The following is a 19,472-nucleotide window of genomic DNA, read 5'->3' as shown; positions in this document are numbered from 1 at the left end:
CGTCATCATCGTCTATATTTATATATTTGACGTCGCGATACGATACCGTCAACAACGGTCTTAACGTAATCGCTGTCGAGACAGTTTATTGGAATTTTATAACTAATACTCATAATCGTGTCCATGGTTAGAGCGTTCGTAATCCTGAAGAAGATCGCGTTCAGGCTCGATATTTAGGTGGTTTGTTCCTATCTCTTCAAAAGGAACTGAAAAAAAAGATTTAATTAATTTAACAAATTAATTTAAAAACCATTTTAAATATTACATTCTGCCAAATGATCCACGAGGTTACGTGGAATACCAGCGATTTGATTTTCTTCGTACACGTTCTCCAGAGCTAAGTTTTCATCCTGCACTTTATAGTCTCGGAGGAGCGGATTTTCAGCTTGGTCCACTTGGATACTCTGGTAACTGGAGGCACCATTACCGTGATAAACACTTTGGAAGTTTGGAAAATACGGCTGCTCCACTGTCCTAGGAATTCTTGCCCCTTCGCAGACGACGGCAACCGCGAGATACAGCTGAATAGCAAACAGTAAACAAACGAACAAACTTCAACCTCTGTCAGCCAATTAAACATGTCTAAAAGTCTGGTCTTCCAAGTTTCAAGCTTCAACTATGAATTCTTGTAGAACTATAAAGTAAATCAGACAACTCACAAGGTATCTCATAACGAAGGCTCGAGGCGAATCCTCTTCAAAGTTTACTAAAGGGAATTTCTCCGCCCGCATGCGTTATATACGCGGTGGAAACGTTTCGAAAGCCCCATGCGGAAATCTGGCCGGATGTTTACAATCGACGATTGACGTGGACATGCTACACCAGCGTGCACGTGGGCATGAGAAAATCGGCGGATCACCGTGTTAGTGGTTTCAAAACCGCGAAGCGTTCGTCTCGTCGCCCAAGCTTATGCAACGCTATTGCTCAGCGTTGCGAGTGCGTGACGAAACGGTGATTCTTCGAAATAATCGGGAATCAAGTGGAAAGCTTAGTCCTCACGACGTGCCAGCTAATTAAATCCTTAGTTAGATGCAGCAACCGACGACCTGACGCAATTGGGTCAGGTGATAAAAGGCGAAAAAATGTTGGGGCCTGCTCGCAGGTGATCGCGACATACGTTTTCCTTAGATGAACATAAAAAACCCTAAGTACGTGCAGATATCCTGGGGTACTTTAAAGCATACAAGGCTGGACATTTTTTACTGCCATTTAGGATCGTGGGAAGGTGGAAGACGAGCTGTTTGTATTAGCAGTATGCAGCAGCTAATCTTTCCGTTATTAAATAAATCAGTATTATTAGGAGACACTTTATTAATATGTATGAAAATTAAACGAAGAAAGGAGGAATGTCCTGTAGAGCTCAGCAGTTGAAAGTTCAAGAAAGTAACACCAGCCAGCTTAACCTCAGCGCGTTAAGGCTTCCAATCTCAGCGGTCAAAATCGAGTTGCCTGGAAAGTTTGTTTGCCGATCCGTGGATAACCAAGGGACGACAAGGAGCGTCTCGGTGTAATATCCCGAAGCAACGAGTGTCCGAAAAGGGTCGGCTCGCGAAGTTATACACGACCTCAGTTAGGAGAGACTGTAATGTGATTCAGTTTCCTAGAACAATCAAGGAAACTTTCCTGGGTCGACGCATTAAGACCTCGAGAAAGGCAATCTCCTGACGATGAGCTGGTCCCGTCGGATGAAAAGGTTCGGAAACTTTTGTGAAAATTAGCGGGCTATCGAAAGTTTGCGTTTGAAACGGTAGCAGCGCGCTCGTCCAACGCGGTAAAGGCTGTATAAGCTTTTAACGAGTTTGAATTCTTGTCGTCGTCGCGATGAGAGCCCTTGGCTCGCGGTTGTTGAGACAGATCGAGGAAGGGGAAAGGTTTCAGGACGAACTGGACAAGTGAAATGGATACACAACGTGATTGATATTTCCTTCGTTTTTATTGTACAATCTGCAAAATGGAAACTTCGCTGAATTGCGTTCGATTACGACGCGCTGTGGCGGGTAAAGGCAGTAGTGGCAGTAGTTGGCAGTCTCGTTGGGAGAAGATGGTTTCACAGTTGAAGATCGAGGCTTTCTGCGTGTCCAGAACGTTCGAAGCTGGAGGATCGATCGAGTCTATTCTTGAATCCTTTAAGGGCACCACGGTTTCGCGGCAGGTTGGTGATAGACGGGCATGGGGTGAACGACAGGGTGGACGGGTTGCACGGGCACCTGCACGACTTTCGGTGGGTGGTACTGAGGGAGGTGTACGATTTGAGGCACGGGCACTTCGTACTTCTTAAAGTAGACCTTTGGTGGCTCGTACATCACTTTCTGATAAGTTTGCTGATAGTAGACGGGTTTCTGGTAAACTGGCGCGTAGGAGACCATTGGTTTATGATAGACGGGGACAGAAACCACCTTGGGTTGGATCACAGGCTTCACCACCACTGGAGGTGGAGGTGGAGGTGGTGCAGGTTTCACGTAGGTAACCACAGGCTGATGGACGACTGGTGCAGGTGCCGGATGGACCACTGGTTTCACGATAATTTGTGGTGGTGGCGCGTATGACACCGGATGAGAGTATACCGGAGGACACGGATTGTGATACGAGTCCCTCTTCAACTTCATCATCATAGCCTCGTTCATGGCTTTGTCCTCCATCATACCTTCCATCATAGGCATGGCCATGGGCATGGGCATGTGCATGTGCATGCTCGTCGCAGCCTCGGAGCGGACGCTCGAGAGCCATATGAGGCACGGTATCTGGGAATTAGGAAAAGTAATTACTGGTTTGGTTATAGATAATAGAAATTCCGTCGAAGCACACTAATGTTACACTCTAACTATACAGACAGATTACGCTAGCGTAGAATACTATTCGTAGCGATTAGCCTCACGCTATTCCGTCTGTAAAATGCAAAGTGGAAAATGATCTGAAGCGAGTCGAACAATCGACGATCTCTACGACTGCTTACCAGTAGCCTGAACATGACTTTTTGTCGTAGGCTGAACAATCCCTTCGAAGAACGCCGGATCTAATGTCCAGGACGAAACTAGAAGCGCGTCGTGCGTGGTCGGCGGTTTTATAAACTTTTGCTCCACTTAAACGGGGCAGGTTTCTTGCGACCCGATGTCGAATGTGATTCCCTTAAGCGGCCATAAAAAGCGGTCGTCGATCAAGCCCATGATGCAATCGGTCGCGCCCCGGTATTTCCTGAATAAATTCTGCACCTCGGGGCGTGCAGTCGCGTTATGTGGTCGCTGTTAGGCGTTCGTCATTTACAACACCGTCGGTCAGTCATTGGCTGGTTTCTGGACCGACAAAACCGGAGGGCAAGCCTTCGAAACGCGCTAGCTGCGGATCGCTGCAGGTGTAGCCTGCAGAAATTTGCCGCGCGGCCAACGAAAGGTACGATTGCTTGAAATATTTACTACTGCGTTATTTAATTTATGGCCAGTCAATTTCACTACGTTTTATCTGTGATTACGCTCCGTCCGATATCCAGGACGGGCTATAACGTTTCGAACCGATAGGGATTCTTCCTCTATCCTACATAGCATTTCTATAACATTTTATTCAAATTTAACCTTTGAAAAAGTATAACGTCCTATACTGTCAGAGAAATCCCTCGAATTTTTCTGAAAATTATCAGAATTTTACAATGCTCAGAAACAAGAGAAACAGTGAGTTTCGAAGTTTGTTTCTGAGTGAATCACTCGTAATTGCTCGACTTTAGACATAGACCCATATAGTGACTTTCAACATAGACTGTCAACCCCAAAGTCAACCGATGATTAATCATCGAATCATCATGGAAGGTTCGTTGCCTTTGCTGCACTGGCAACGAACTATTCACTGATCTAGAAACCGGTTTATAGATTCATTTGTAAAATCATCGACTTTTGCTTTCTCCGCGTTACAAAGTAATCATTTCATTACAGCCTTGGTGGTAATTAAGCCAAGAAAACGCTCCGAGTACGCGGTCCTCGGATCAAAGAAATCGTATTTGGATTAAGTGACCCAATTAAGAAATACTGTAATACAAATAAAAAGTGACTCGCACGGCCGCTTACCTGGCACTGGACGAATCTAGGGAGAGCAGCGCGCTTTCGAAATCGATCGCCGTACCGAATGGAAGAAAGTGTCGGACATAGTTATAAAACAATGAAAAGAATTTATTTAAACAGCATAACAATACATTAAGTATACACTATGTACAAGTGGTATTATTCCAAGAAACGACGCGTTTCTATCCGTTACATTTTTGGCTAAACTGCTTCAGAAGCTTGTGTCAATGATCTATTTGGATCAGTGCTTCCAACCGTGGCTTTTTTGATGGTGGAAGACGTGCTTGTAGACGGGTACATGGACCGGGTACGGCTTCGGGACGGGCACTGGGTAGTGCTTTTCAACTGTCACCGCGTATGGTCTCTCGACGACGTACGGCACCTGTACAACATCAACGTTTCAGTGTTTCAAAATTCTCATATTTGTACATAATGAAGCGATCAAACTAGTACTGCGAGTTCAACGATAATTGTTATCGATTCTAGAGTATCAAATGCTTTTCACTTAAAAGAGAGTGACAGCTACAATTCCTCACAGGTCAAGTTATCCAAAAATGGACAAAGCAAGATGTCGTCGACAACAATCCTCGCCAAGCTACACCGTCCCGAATACCTTCGCGTATCGACTGACGAAGAACTGAGGTAGATATTTCTAAATACCTCATTGTGTGAAACTTATTTTTCGATTCAAAGAAAAAATTGCTTCGCGGTTGATCGTACCATTCATCAATTACTTAATACTTAAATTATATAAGTGGTTGAACCTGCAGAACTGTTAGACGTCGACATAAAAGGGACCATCGCGTTATCCATTAAAGAATTAAAGCTTCTATGGCGTACAAAGTTCACCAAGTACCTTTTTCTCCACTACGTATGGCTCGGGCTTTTCCACTGGGATTTCTACGTGCTTGATGACCTCCACCGGCACTGGATGCGGCACTGCAACTTCGACCTGGTACGGCTGCGGGATCGGCACCTTGATGTGTTGCGGAACCGCCACTGGAACTGGGTGCGGAATCGGTATGGCGTACTTTTTGTAGATCGGAATTTCCACGGGTTTCGAGGTTTCGTGGTAGGTGGAGCCGCCATGGCCCTCCTCGTAAGAGGCGCACACCGTTGCCACCAATGCGGTTAATATCTAAAGTCGAGGCAATGATCGTTAAATCGCCAAAAATCTGAACAAACTTTCGGTGCACGTTTCGAAACTTTGCCACTCGAGAAATTCTCTTAAGTAAGATTAAGGGACTTGTGCGAGGTGACGGCGACGACAAGAAACTTCGCGAGTTGAGAAACTCTCGGTTACAAACTTACGAAAATCCTCATGGTATTCTGGTGTACCCAACGATCACGCTCGAATGAATCCAGTGCGCTCAAACCCGTAGTGTTAAATCGCCACGAACTGTTTGATGCCTTTCAAAGTCACGGCCAAGTGTTTATATACCAACGTCACTTTCTCCCTTCTCTCCATTATGTTGACTCTTTCTACTCGTCCTGTATATCCGTGCACCTATACGATAGCTCCTCGTTTGTCTGTGCAGACATAATAATACATCCAAGATTGGGCGAGCATTCGCTCTTCCTGGCATTCGCACGTAGTAAAGCCTACAATTTCTTTAAATCTTACACCGTAAATTAATAGCGTAATTAATGAAATTAGCATTACACGATGTTTCACTATCGCCACCGATCTCTTCGATTCGCACACCGAATGCAGAATCTGTCTCGTAAGAATTTTCTTTCAACGCGGACGAGATGCTCGAGCCTAATTAACGAACCATCCACGTAATTCCGTGTCAAGCTATTTACGCGTCAGTAATTAGGCGAACGCACGAGAGATATTTGAGAAACTTACCGCTCCCACGGATACCTTCCAAACACAATAGTCGCTTTCGATTTTCACCGTATCGAATGAACGATGTATCGGCGGGAAGGAAATAACTGCAGCGAAAGGAAGTTGCTCCCGGCGCCTCGATTATCTCTTCATTGAGTGATTACGGGTGCAGTTACTCCTATTGTTCTTCGATGATCGATGATTTCATTTTCGACAGTCAGAGGCGGGATTAAGTATAGTAATCTCTGGCGCAGACAAGAATCGAGAATGAGCTCGTTCGACCACGGAGAACGCAAGTTAGTCGTGGTCTAGTTCGCAGTCAACAATTTGTAAATTACTGTCAGTCAGGTTGACTACTAGTCTCGACGGTTTCATCTCAAGTAAACACGCGATACCTGAACAACGTTTACCGCTGTCGCAGCTTTCGCGCCCATGGTGTACAGAGTCACACGCGCGGTACTATCATCACGATCAGTTTGCGGGGAGATTCGCCACTCGACAATGTCAGTAGCATTTTTATTAACTAAACACGTACGTTCGTACATGATCATATTTATCCTAATAAAATAAGGACGTTGACGCCCTTGGAGATACTCGATCCAGGTGAAATTGTAGAATGCATCAAATTTGCTGCGATCGTCTGGCCGCGTCGTATAGACAACTTTCAAATGGTCCCTGGTACGCACACCTTGAAAACATTTTACGTACACTGTGCAAGACTCCAGCGAATTTCTTGCATCAATAGTGGGCGTGCCATACTTATTTAAATGAGAGAAGTTTTTATTTATTTGCTCCTGGAAGATCAATGAGAAAGCTGTGCATAGGAATTGTACATTATTTGATCGATTAAGAGTACAACTCTTTCCAAAGAGATAATATAGACAGGGGGTATGAAAGGTAATTAAATAATGGTCATTCTATAGGTTGACCCTAGAAAGAGGGTCGTTTTAACATAGATGGTGCTTATCCATCGTATATCTGATTGTATGAATCGACCACCCCAACAGACTACCTATGTTCACATTTACTTGGAACATTACGAGAGTTGTTCAGAGAGAGAGAGAGAGATGGTGGGGTGTGGCCATGGGAGAGAAGTTGCACGGAAGATTCGATTCGTACGCGGTACTCCCCGTATCAGCGAGCGGAACAGTGAAAGTGCATCCCGAGTAAAAGTGGTTTCGATGCAAGAACGTTGTTGTCTACTGTCTCGGGCTCATTATGGGGAATCAAGATCGCGCAGAATTCTCTGCTAGTGGCCGGTTTCTTTCCAGTCGATCCGTAACACATGACAAGGGAGCGAAGCGTGAGGGGGTTACGCGTTCCCTCTTTGTTCCGTCGATAGACCAGGAAGACGCGTTTGCTACCGTCACGACCCAATACCGTTTCCTGTCGATCTCAGGAAAAACAATCTCGACTAATTGAATCATGCGCAGGGTTACTCAGGCACGCGAACGTCAGCGGTTAACGATCTTCGAGTGCGATTCAGGGATGGACAAGATTCGTATGTAGATAAGAATGTAAAGAATGACAAATAAAGGCGAATTTACTTATTACGGAATATTCGATCAACCCAACCGTTATTCGAATAAAATGTTACCCATCCCTGGTGTAATCTTGATTAATTCAACATCAGGAGACATTTCATACATAGTTTATTAACAAAGAACACGCTACTAGATACTAGAGTAAGAAAACTTAACGTGTGTATAAAATCGTAACAATAACAATAGCATTGGCAACGTTGGTGTCGACCGAAACGATGTCGATACGAGCCTCGTATCTACGTCGTTTGCGTCGAGAGAGTATCGCCATCATCGACGTGGATGAATCTGGATGTCAACAATCTAGTCTGTACAGGTATGTTATATCTTCCCAGATGGGATATCCATAGGATTTCCTATCTATGAAAATATAGTCATGCTTTACAAAATAATTTACAGATTTCCAATACATGGAAAGAGAGTGTGCCCGCACAGATCAGATTACCGAGTTCATTTAAATAATTTTCGGACGTTGAAAAGATTCCAAGCGGATCAGCAGCTAGCTGAACGGTAGCTTAGTGCCATCCTTTGCCCTTCGAAGTGTAATGGAATACGTGCTTGTAGACTGGAACATGAACTGGATACGGCTTGGCAACGGGAATCGGGAATTTCTTCTCCACGTATACTGGATACGGCTTCTCCACTACAAAAGGCACCTATGCGAATGCGAGATTAGACGTTAGAGCGATCGATCATAGGGACGTGATTGAGCTATCCAACGTTATATCGTTAGTAAGACACTTGAACGCTTATGCTTACATGTTTCTCCACTACAACGGGTTCTGGTTTCTCGATGGGAACTTGAACTTCCTTGACGACTTCGACCGGGTAAGGATGAGGAATCTCGATAGGAACGTTGTGAGGCTGCGGGATCGGGATTTCTATCTTTTGAGGAATTTCCACTGGCACCGGATGAGGTATCGGGATCGCTGGAAAGATAAACAAACGCTATTAATGATTACCACGTTCTCGAAAATGATGGCGTTTATATATCTACTTCAAAATTAGATTAAGTCTAAATATTCAGTCTAAAATATTTACCATATTTTTTATAAATTGGTATCTCCACTGGCTTTGACTTCTCCTCGTAGGTCGAGTGACCGTGATCTTCGTCGTAATGACCTCCAGAGACCACTCCAGCAAACACAGTGAAGCCCATCAATGCAATCTGTACACGTAAAATGATTAATCCTGAGTTGAATGCGTTGGTACAGTGGGTATTTTTCGATTTCATCCATTAGCAAATAGAGGGTAGCAGTACTACTCGAGCTTAATAAATCGTTAACATATAATTGTTGAATAGGAATCTTACAATTTGATTCATAATTGCAGGTATTCGGATGGGTTCGTTAATTGTATGAGCACAGGAACTGAACGTTGAATGTCTATGGCAAGTAGAGCACCGAGCTTATATAGTAACATCGATTCCACCACCTTTCACTGATTCCTTGCACTAGAGTGTCGACCCTTTCCAGGGTATACTGCCTCAGGCCTCACCACATGGCAACCTTCGGAGGAAGTCTATGCACCGCACCGATGAATATGAAAGGTTTGAGTTTCATTTTTCGCGCGGTTCATTGAACCGTTCTCCGTCTACAGTGCACCGGAAGTTAGGATTACGCGTGCTCGAGACCGCGGGAAGTGCACAGAATGGAAATGTTTCGTCGTTAGGGTAATACGTTCCGTTCAGTGGGTCGCTTTTGGCTTGAATGGAAGAATTTTATCGATATCAGGTCTGGCCGTATCTTGTCTGCAAGGAGTATGGTACACTCTCGTCAACTAATTACCTAATAGAGTTGAAATGAATTTAAATTAAACCTTTAGTCGAATCGTTTCTTATTTATTCAAGTACCCAGGACACGAGGAAACCTTCTCCGTCGAAGGAGGAAGCCCGTCCAAGGCAAAGATTAATCTAGATTTCAGAACGTCCAAATTTAAATGGAATTATAAATAATTCTATGAGTACAGCTAAGTCGCCGACAAAGCGGAAGATCAAAGACGCCTTCGGATGCAACCGCAAATTTACACGGCCGTTCCACTTACCGGAAGTGAACGCCTCGTGCGGTTGCGATAACTTCCAAAGACGATTTCATCTACGTGGCAACTGAACGCGTGTAGGTTGCGTTCGGAATTGGATATTCGAGAACACAGGTCGAAAAAGAAATTCATTAATCGCGCGCATAAATTGTAATCGTCCTCTCCGAGGAATTTAGCGCGGATCAGCGAAATTCTTCGAAAGCACTCGGCTTACTGATGCGAGAAAGGGCGGCTACTCGTACGATTTCTTTTTCGGGTGTAGCCAGTCGCGCTGTATCACGTAAATCTCAATTTTACCGGAAGTGAAGGTGAAGAACGTTCTCTGCTGTAAAGAGATACAAAGCTGAGCAAATTTTTCGGCCCGACGCGACGGAATGAAAGTCAGAGCGCGTTCTCTGTGTGAAAGGATCTCTCGTGAAAAAGTGATCAACTCGAGGACTTCCTTTTTTACTTTTTTTTTTATTTATTTTACATTTGGTCACGCTCTTCCATTAATGAGTATCAACCGTCACATTTGCGTGGGGTCCATTTCCTAATACGTAATAAATGGTAGTAGAGCCAGCTGCGATAGTTCCTCAAGATTTATGGGAAGTCATGAACTATGTAACTGCAGGCTGTGTGAAATCGTGAGTTTCAAAAGGAAACAGGAATCTCCGACCTCACACCAATTCATCAACTTACAAATTCCACAGTCGATCCAAAGTATGAAACTTGATAACTTAATCTTTTCATCGGCGTATTATTCATAATTCTCAGAAAGAATTTTCTTCTGCGCTATGTTGAATCTTTTTTTGGGGCGAGGTTCAAGAACGGAAAGAACCAAATGACTTTTATCTTGATTTTCTCGCGGTTTCCTGTAGCATAATTACTCTACAAAATAACGATCCGTATATTACAAGCGAATCACATTCACCGCAATACTTTATACATATTTATGGAAGGGAATGTTCCTCCTTTCTTTGCTGAATATTATCTCTGGTGAATTTTATCGTCGTAATTAATCAATTTTTTCATCATTTTATTATAATTCCTCGTATCATCGCTAATTTAATGTCCAACTATATTTGCATAACAAATTAGAAAATGGAAAATTATCGGATCTGTTAAACCAGTAGAACACTATCGTGTCTATAAACACAGTACTTTCGTAGCGAATCATTGAATCGGTGAATTATATAAGCTTTATAATTCCTGCTTCTTCTACAGATATATTAGTGTTTTGCTGCATGGTTGCTTCGGCTTTTCCTCCTTTCTTCTTATTGTTGGCACTCTGGTAAAGTATGCTGGATTGTGGAGATAGAGTTGCACTTTTCTCACAGTTACAGACCATCGAAACGCTTCCCTGTGTTTTTTTAAATAAATGTTTCCTGAATTAGTGCCACTGTAAAAAATTCATTCCTTCAAGATCGATCCCACAGATGAGGGAAGGAGTCAAGAGTGGGAGAAGAAACTGTACCTGCCTGTAATTTCGTAGATCTTTTTTTTTTTTTTTTGAACATTTTTGGGCTCGGATGATACCAGTAGCGTTTCTCCGAGCCTGGCTTTGAAAATTTATAATTCTCATGCGGAGCGGGATCCTCTTACTTCTAGCAAGGCTTTAATTATTCAACGCCACCTCGTCGTCCAGGAAACATCGCGACGCAATTTGGTTGTCCGCTAACGTGTATATTAATCCCAGAAGCCCGGAGATGAGATAGAACAGAAGTTAAATGCAACTGTGGCAGGAATTTAATGCTAATGCGGATAATATGTAATATGGTAATATCTCTGGATAGGGGACCATGCAACCGTGAGCTATCATTTCACGGTGGAAAGTTTGTCTCGGATTTCGGTACGGTTTACATGGCTGCACTGTTTACTATGCGTGAATTTCCGTCGGGCTAAGTATAGAGACAATGTTTACATTAAACGCAAGTATTAGGTTTTCCCAGAAAGCGTAACGTTTCGATTTACGAAAGGGTCGCTTGCAAAAATAAACAAGACGTATACAATTCAGGAAGTAGGTGCGACAAATGATCAAGAAAGTCAACTGAATTTTCTCTTTTAAACGCCAGCGTTATTCCATCGGATTCCCCAGACACACATTCAATCAAAATTGTCAGACCTTCGAGATAGAAAATCGGGGATAACCGTTCTCTATACTTTCACCGAATATTGCCGTTTCTCCGAATTTGCTGTCCCGGGGCACGAAGGCCATCCAATTTGATGAATAGAGCTCTGATTTCTCGACAACATTCGCGAAAAGCATCGCCGCACGTTACCGTGGAACACAGAAGTTGGAGGGACTGCTGAATATTTTCCCAGTCTTGTGTTCTGGATAGGAAAGGAGACCTTCAGGAAAGGCGTTACAGTTCAGCTTGGGCGAGACAAAATTAATGGACACTGTCCATATCCTTGTGACTGTCCTGATTGACAGAATGGCATATCATCTGCATTCCTTACTTTCTCCGCGCAGACTTCATTTCGTTCTCGTCTTTTGAGGGATCGATCGCATAAAGAATCTTTGCATGATCGTTTGACGGAAGGATAACGCATCCTTTCTTTGCAAATGAACTTGACTATCCATCACTTACCTCATCATTTCTTGCGTTAACGATGCGCTCGTGAGGTTCGATTAAACGCTTCCTCTTTTCCGCGTTTGGGATTGAGATTGGTAAAATCGAGAGTGAAAGTCGATTTTGAACACGTTCCTCGTTCCTTCGGCACCTCGACGATTATTAAAAATAATAAGATGTCTTGATCAACGTACAACCGCATGCTGATGCGAATCTAACCTTGTAACGATCTAGAGGAATTTGGAGAGGAGCAAATTTCGAGCGTGACAGATGCATTCTCTTTTCCCCGTTACGTTACTTTTCTGCCGCGAATTAACGAAGGTCAGTGACAGAGGAAAGCATTCGCGGTGATTACTTTCGCTACGAGCGCCCTGTACGTACGCTCTCCTTTCTCCTCCGCGTCATACTTCATCATTGTCGCGAAATAACGACCAATAATCGTGACGTCGCGTGAACGTAACATCGTAACTTGGTAGTCTTTCGTTTCCTGTATCCCTGATTATAAATGTAGGAATTAATTTGTCGTGGTTTGCAATTTAAATCAACGTAGTAGTAAGCTTCCTCGCCCATAAAGCAACGATTGGAAATCATCTTACACCGACACGTTTGTAATCACATAAATAATTTATTAATAAATTAAATGAAAGTACAAAATCAAAAAGTGCAACGCGTAACATGTAGAAATAAATACAGAACAATCAACAATCCAACGTCCCGCGATCAATGTCCCTTGTGACGGTGAATGATCGTTTTGTAAATTGGAATTTTGATGGGAATTGGCTTCACCACGTGAACAGGAACGTGTTTCACTATAGTAAACGGAACTGGCTTCTCGATCTTCACAGGAATGATCTTCTCTACTGGTGTGGGCACCTTCTTCTCCACTTTCGTGAACACTTGCTTCTCCACCTAGACAAATAAATTTTACGTTTGTTAGAGCAGACGCAAAGCAAGACCGGATGAGATAATGAAATTAATCGAACCGGATAAGGAACTGGTTTCGATACAAAAACTGGAACTGGGTAGCTTTGCGGAACTTTTTCGACTTGGAGAGTATGGACGACAAATGGGACGTGCTTCGCCACTGGTACCCCTGTTGGAATGAAATTTAACGACGAGCTCAATTTTATTCGAGTAATAAGAATTTGGCTAAGATTTGCGATGACCTAATTACCAATTGTTTTAATAACGGGTATAAAATGGCCGCCTCCACCATGACCTCCCAGGTCATGCGAGTCCCATCCTCCCGCGTCTGTGAAACAAAAAAATTTGAATGTTATCAGAGAATCCAAAATAATTGTAATTGTCGTCGTGAATAGTTCTATGATAATCCTGGTTTAATTATCGATCGGACCTATTTCACCCAAACCAATGTCGTGCCCATCGTGACCTGTATCGATTTCCCCCAATGTCAGTCCATGACCGCCCAGCTCGCTAGCCCAGCATGACCCAACGACCGTCATCAGTATTAGAATCTTACAAACAAAAACATCGAGGAACTTCAGCATTACAGAAAAATGACACAGACATCTTAGGATCCGCATTGCGCTTAATCGATATCGATTACAGGCATTAACGATGGCATAATCACGTACGAGCTTCTCCATTGTGTTCCTCGGCAGCGCATATGAGTACCTTGTGAATAAAAGATAAACTCAAGAGGGATTCTTCCAGTTGCCACTTTATATAGCTGCACAGAGAAAATCACGCGACCCCACTATCCTATTCGCCACCTTCACTGTGGCACGTTACACTTCTCTGGTTCCTTCTAACGCCGTGGGTTCCCGTCGAGGCTGTTACATAACGCAGGATTTCCGTCTTTCCTTAAGGAGGCTTTCTTCCAGCGTGTGTAATGATTTTTAACGAATTACACTTCCCGAACGTGGAAGTAATTAGAATACACTCGAAAAGTTTGAAGTAAGAAGTCAAATTGTCGAGGCCTGTGAAGGTATTTCTAGAGAAGGGTAAGTGGATTCACGGTGCTTAGGTGCATTATTCACGATCCCCCTGCTTTCCAGAAAAATCCAATTTATATTTCGTGAAACTCGTTTAGTAGCCACTTCGTGATTTCACTTTCTTATTATTTATGGATATATTAGTTCTATTTGTAATAAAGCAAGGTCTGCCGATCATGGCAATAAATTTGTTATTTAATGTACAAAGATTAAAATTATCGAGACACTCAGGAATAGGAGAAAATATGACTCCACGTATATGTAAAATATGCAAATTATTTACCGAGTGGTTAAAAAACATTTAACATAATCTGTTTATTCAACTGATAAGATAGAAAGTCCCCATAATCGCATGATTTGCATCTTTCTTCCAACAACTTCCTTTTGTTTCCATTATGCAACTTAATAGCTAACCTTTCTAGACGCGATCGATCGAACTGCTACATGTTGCTACACAAACTGCACCACGTTTCACACTGTAACAGTACTTCCTACTTCCTGAAACTGGTCAGCAGCCTACCCATTAATATTAATCGTGAGCTTGAAACTTGTAGGTCTTCCACATAATTTCTTCCCTGCTCTTTCATTTGGCAAGGTCATATCAAGGCCACTGTGGTTTTTTGTACGTATTTTACTTTTACATTTAAGTGCATGTACTGTGAAAATAAACAAATAAAACTCTAGACGAACTAACAAGTAATCTATTTTTAACAACATGTATATTTAGACTTGCTTCTAAGAAGCAAGTATCCGATATAAACCCACGTCACAATCAATAATACATAATAATGAATAAAAGAACTATTCCGGTAAGCGTGAAAACTAATTTGCATCTGTATTGCTATGCTGACTAATAATCGTTGTATCGTCAGACTCTTGCGTTGGCTACCTAAATATGGAATACGTTAAAGGAAGCTTCACTTCCTACGAATTTTGTTTATGGCTCCGAGACAAGCATCCCTGGTCTTCACGGCTCATTTACGCTGCTGGATTGTGCCGATCAGGCTCCCACCTATTCCTGAAGTAGTCTATCCGCAACGTTCACTTTCCACGAATCTCCTGCCAAGGTATCAAAAATACCAGTGAAAGTTTTGATTGCGATCTGGAGCACTTAACTCGGATACATCAATGTGTAAGCTGTGTATTGAATTTGTGCGAAGCAATAGAAAAAGTACCTAATCCTTCCAATCCTGCGTGGAAAGTATCGTCCACGAGCAGAGAGTTTCTCCTTCGTGGAATCGTTAGGAATTTTAATGAACAATTTCAAATATTTATCCCAAATGTCAAATACTTCGCTTCCGACGTTCAAAAATTTACGATGTCAAGAATTTAATTGCGAATCACTCGTCGATTAACGTATACGAAAGTACAAATAATCTTGAACGTTAATTGCATACGCTCCGCGAGAATGTGTCTCATCCGATAATCACATGTATGTTTTACGAGGTAGATAAAACGACTCCTGATATCTAAAAGGAAATCTGCTCTCAGGTCCTGGCTACGATCCACTTTCTCTCCGAAAGAATTCACGTGTATATATTTCTCCAGACTTTTTATTGAAAAACATAAACAACAACGTTTGGAAATGGACTTAGCAACAATAGAACAGTAGTAACAACAGTGCTGTAACATATATACAAGTGAAGCTATGAATGCAGAGGCTTCTGTGTGCTTCCACCGCAGTTCCATCAGGGCTGGCTGTTCAGTCAGAAAGCGAACCTCGAGCAATGGCGGTGGACATCTCTGCGATCGTTTCGGCAATGGTCAAGTCGAACGTTCTCCGATGAATCGTTAAATCTAATGCTTCTTCGCGTGATGGTATATCGTTTTGTAGACGGGGATCTTGATCGGATACGGTTTGATGACAGGCACTGGCACGTGCTTCTCGATCGTGATGGGGATCGGCTTCTCCACGGGCACGGGGATGTGCTTCTCCACGGGGAACGGTACCTTCTTTTCGACAGGCACCACCACAGTCTTCACGATTTGCACAGGCACTGGCCTTGACACTGGTTGAGCCACGGGGTACTGCTGAGGGATACCCACTGGTATCGGGTGAGGCACAGCTATTTTGTAGTACTGAGGAACTGGTACCCCTGAACGACAGTAAATTAAAAGCATTACACGTTGGAGACGCAAATAACCACAATTAATTAAAGACGAGTCGAACAGTCTAACGCTCAACACTTTGTACTCGACTCGAAATAAATTGTCTCGAAGCGACCGAAAGCTAAAGTGTGATCGAAGTTGTTATTAAAAAAAATGAACAACACGCTAATTAAAAAATGACTAAGCTAACTTACCGATATGCTTGACGACTTTGACGGGCACAGGCTTTGTAACCTCGACGTGCTCGGATACAGGGACACTCTGGACTACACTGTGATGTCCTCCGTCCAGAGAAACGCCACCATCGCCACCACCTTCGTATCCACCGCCGAGGGAGGAGTAATCACCAGACCCTAAGTGTCCAGAGGATCCTTCGAAGCCACCGTGTCCTCCAGAGGATGCTTCGAAGCCACCTCCAGAAGATGCTTCGTAGCCACCGTGACCTCCCGAAGATGCCTCGAAACCGCCGTGACCTCCCGAAGACGCTTCGTATCCAGCGTGACCTCCCAAGTCGCCTCCGTAACCGCCTCCGTAGCTAGCACCACTGCTGTAACTATCTCCGCCACCATAGTCGTTGCTGCTATAGCTTCCACCACCGCCATAGCTGCCACCGTAATCGCCACCTCCGTAACTTCCACCCCCTGACGAGCCATGATCCTGATCGGACCTTTCTATCGGATAGAAACCTCCGTACAGCTGAGGGTGGTAGTAGTTCTGATCCTGGTTCACGATCACCGGCGCGGCCGCGGCCAAGGACACCAGAGAAAGCAGCGCCTGTTCCCGAAGGTAAAGTTCAAGTCTGAGCGAACATGCATTCGAACGTCGAGTGAATGGAGGTGAATGTACTTGGGAAAAGTCCGTCGGAGATTATCCTCGAGATTATTACCCTACCAGGAACATTAACGCGTTCGCCACCACTCGATGGGGTCACTGTCCTTTACGAATCACTCTACGTTTGTAATAACTCGATTCAACGTGTAGAAGATGCATGCGATGATTTGTGAATTTTTTCAGGTATTTTCTGGAAATTACTGAGAGCGACGGAATAATAGAAATGTTCTTTCAAGTGAAATGAATCAAGCGTAGATTGTCGCGTTAATGAAAGTTCAATCGACTCGTCGCAAAGCGAAGTAAATTCAGTCCTGCCAGACTCGACGTTACGTTCGATTATCACGAACGTACCGTTTGTCTCTGAATGTAATCGTAACGACGATCAAGAACAGTAATTAAGAGAATGAACGTTTAGTGCGATCTCTAACGAGCTGGCTTACTTCGCCTTGTCACGGTGGAGAGTGTTTTGGATGATCGTGCTGATACAGGCGTTGCCCGAATACTTTACTCACGATTCTGTTCATGTTTGGGCGCATTTGGCTTTGGATACCAGGTTGCTGGTTGTAGCAGTTCCTTCGCCGACTGATACATCTTTGCACATTGCTCGTCTTAATATACCGGTGAGCCTTTCACTGTCGACGATGTAGTTTAGTCTGAGCTCCCATGCCGGTGAATTGCACGCGACCGGTGCAATTCTTTCACCGCCATCGGTCCAACGAACACAGCTGTGTGCTGGCCACTTTTGTTAATTCGCCAACGCCGCGCGAATTAGACATTAACTGCATTACTCGTGGGCGTGCGAGAGTACGTACACTCACATTCTATCATCTTTGATTTGTTGTTGCTACCGTACCAGTAACATTACGTTAATACATGTTCAAGGATCGATGAATTCTGAAGATTCCCACAATTCGTTGGCTTCGTAGGTTTGTTTCACTAGTGACTCTTCGATCGTTTTAATTCACAATCGCCACTGAAAGGTATACAGGTGTAATTAAGGCGATAGTCGCATGTTACAGGATAAAAAATTGACGATCGTTAAGTCGTTTTTTTGAGGAAATTCACGGGACGGAATCGGATGAAACTGACTGCGTTAGTAGATACGCTTATAAAGATATTGCGTGCGTCTTTTTATGCAATTTTCTTTTAATAATGTATGAGTTACAAGTAGTGGTTCTGTCGAGAGCGATACTGCAAATGTTGAGCATGATTCTGTTTCAGTAGAGAAAGAGTTTTCCAACAATGTTTTACTGTTTTAAATAGCCAGGAAGCAAAGTGAAATTTAGTTACATTTATTTTCCTTCGTGGTTTCGTAGAAAATCAAATAAAAGGAATTAATAGACTATCACGAGCCTCCAGCGAGCGTGAGAATTCCTGTCCGATGAATAATCAATTTCTTTCATAAACCGACAGCTGGACAGGAAGAGAGATTTAAGTTCGTACTTCGCATGGAATCATAGCGATCGAATTTTCTGCATTGCATCGAGTCCGATCAACTCTCTATGTTTTATATTTCCCTTCGGTCCTTCCGCAATTATATTACCTCTTACTACTTCAGTCATCGTGTCGCAAAGTATCGAATGAAGTTCGAAAGTGTTCGACGCAGTCTCAAGTGTCTCGACGAAGGTACGTAATTGTAGTTCTACGATGTATCTTATCAAACTATCGTCAAGTATCCATTCACCGTTAATTATTAAATCAGGGTCTCGCAGAGATTTCATCTCTGCAACATTTGCAGAAGTTTATCCTGAACTTGCGAAGAGTTTGCTACGCCCAGGAAAGTTTTCGAAACTGCTGTAATTAATATCTCCAACAAAAACTGTAGAAAACGCTCGTGACGGACGACAAATGGGTGGCTGGCGATTGCATGTCCGTGATACCTGAGACACGTAACATGCTCACGCACCTCAGCGATTTATGAGTTGCGCTTGTGGAGAGAGCATAACGAAAACCTCTTAAAACCAACTAACAACGAATGGACGCGATCAGCTCGCAGCTATCCAGAAAATTATGATAATTAAAAGAGCAAGGCGAGGCTTAAAGAAATTCATGACTCAACTGGTCGTAATGATACTTTAGGTATCTTATGGAATCGATGAAACGGTCTGTTACTCCGACGAGGACTTCGTAATTGATCCAAGTTAACGATAAAAGTACAAGTTGTCGTTTAGATGGACAGCCGTGAATAGTATCGACGTTTCCGAGAGTTCAAGGTACACGCACGACCGCGCCGTGGAAATAGTCCCTGATTACACGGCAGCGTCCACGCGACTATTGCACTGCTAGACTAATCATTAGTCGGATTGATTCACAGGAAGTAAATGGAGTTTTCCGAGCATGGGAAATTACTGGAACAATCTCTAACTCTTAACAATGACGGATAGCTCTGGGTCATAGGGGCGCGTCGATGAATCTGCACGCGTAATCCATCAGGCAGCGTCGAATCGGAGTAAAGAGCGAACAGGGAAATGATACAACTAAAAAAGGATGATTCCTCTTGGTACTTCGAACAGTGCATTTCCATTTGAATAGAAACAAGTTGAACTATTTAAGCTTTTATACGAAGA

The 19,472-nt window shown here is 43.3% G+C and overlaps 4 protein-coding genes across 7 annotated transcripts; all 4 read right to left on the bottom strand.

The window, feature by feature from the left end:
* Nucleotides 1–4: 4 nt before the first annotated feature.
* On the bottom strand, nucleotides 5–790 carry LOC128886489 (uncharacterized). Of its 3 annotated transcripts, none has more exons than XM_054141417.1 (3): nucleotides 660–790; nucleotides 266–521; nucleotides 5–206 (listed from the first exon to the last, which is right to left on the bottom strand). In XM_054141417.1, exons 1-3 carry the CDS (start codon nucleotides 729–731, stop codon nucleotides 103–105), a joined length of 432 nt encoding a protein of 143 aa, XP_053997392.1. In that variant the 5' UTR covers nucleotides 732–790; the 3' UTR covers nucleotides 5–102. The 3 variants fall into 3 exon arrangements, with proteins under 3 accessions (XP_053997392.1, XP_053997393.1, XP_053997394.1); XM_054141418.1 differs by having other exon boundaries at nucleotides 302–521; XM_054141419.1 differs by having other exon boundaries at nucleotides 74–206; nucleotides 325–521.
* Nucleotides 791–1,928: 1,138 nt separating this feature from the next.
* On the bottom strand, nucleotides 1,929–3,112 carry LOC128885883 (uncharacterized). Its single transcript, XM_054140206.1, has 2 exons — nucleotides 2,954–3,112; nucleotides 1,929–2,741 (listed from the first exon to the last, which is right to left on the bottom strand). The coding sequence occupies exons 1-2, from the start codon at nucleotides 2,966–2,968 to the stop codon at nucleotides 2,127–2,129; spliced, it is 630 nt and encodes a 209-aa protein (XP_053996181.1). The 5' UTR covers nucleotides 2,969–3,112; the 3' UTR covers nucleotides 1,929–2,126.
* Nucleotides 3,113–4,146: 1,034 nt separating this feature from the next.
* On the bottom strand, nucleotides 4,147–6,200 carry LOC128885911 (mantle protein-like). Of its 2 annotated transcripts, none has more exons than XM_054140278.1 (4): nucleotides 5,899–6,200; nucleotides 5,358–5,648; nucleotides 4,903–5,184; nucleotides 4,147–4,428 (listed from the first exon to the last, which is right to left on the bottom strand). In XM_054140278.1, the coding sequence occupies exons 2-4, from the start codon at nucleotides 5,367–5,369 to the stop codon at nucleotides 4,288–4,290; spliced, it is 435 nt and encodes a 144-aa protein (XP_053996253.1). In that variant the 5' UTR covers nucleotides 5,370–5,648; nucleotides 5,899–6,200; the 3' UTR covers nucleotides 4,147–4,287. The 2 variants fall into 2 exon arrangements, with proteins under 2 accessions (XP_053996253.1, XP_053996252.1); XM_054140277.1 differs by having other exon boundaries at nucleotides 5,358–5,576.
* A 757-nt stretch (nucleotides 6,201–6,957) lies between these two features.
* Nucleotides 6,958–17,519, bottom strand: LOC128886246 (uncharacterized). Its single transcript, XM_054140946.1, has 10 exons — nucleotides 17,418–17,519; nucleotides 16,269–16,848; nucleotides 15,778–16,061; nucleotides 13,185–13,262; nucleotides 12,797–12,919; nucleotides 9,698–9,780; nucleotides 8,731–8,803; nucleotides 8,460–8,586; nucleotides 8,178–8,347; nucleotides 6,958–8,074 (listed from the first exon to the last, which is right to left on the bottom strand). The coding sequence occupies exons 1-10, from the start codon at nucleotides 17,439–17,441 to the stop codon at nucleotides 7,934–7,936; spliced, it is 1,683 nt and encodes a 560-aa protein (XP_053996921.1). The 5' UTR covers nucleotides 17,442–17,519; the 3' UTR covers nucleotides 6,958–7,933.
* Between the last annotated feature and the right edge of the window lie 1,953 nt (nucleotides 17,520–19,472).

Source organism: Hylaeus anthracinus, unplaced genomic scaffold (genome assembly GCF_026225885.1).
Source record: "Hylaeus anthracinus isolate JK02 unplaced genomic scaffold, UHH_iyHylAnth1.0_haploid 11982, whole genome shotgun sequence".
Classification (NCBI taxonomy): Eukaryota; Metazoa; Arthropoda; class Insecta; order Hymenoptera; family Colletidae; genus Hylaeus; species Hylaeus anthracinus.
The sequence above is the reverse complement of the archived record's forward strand: the minus strand, read 5'-3'. Positions and strand labels throughout refer to the sequence as shown.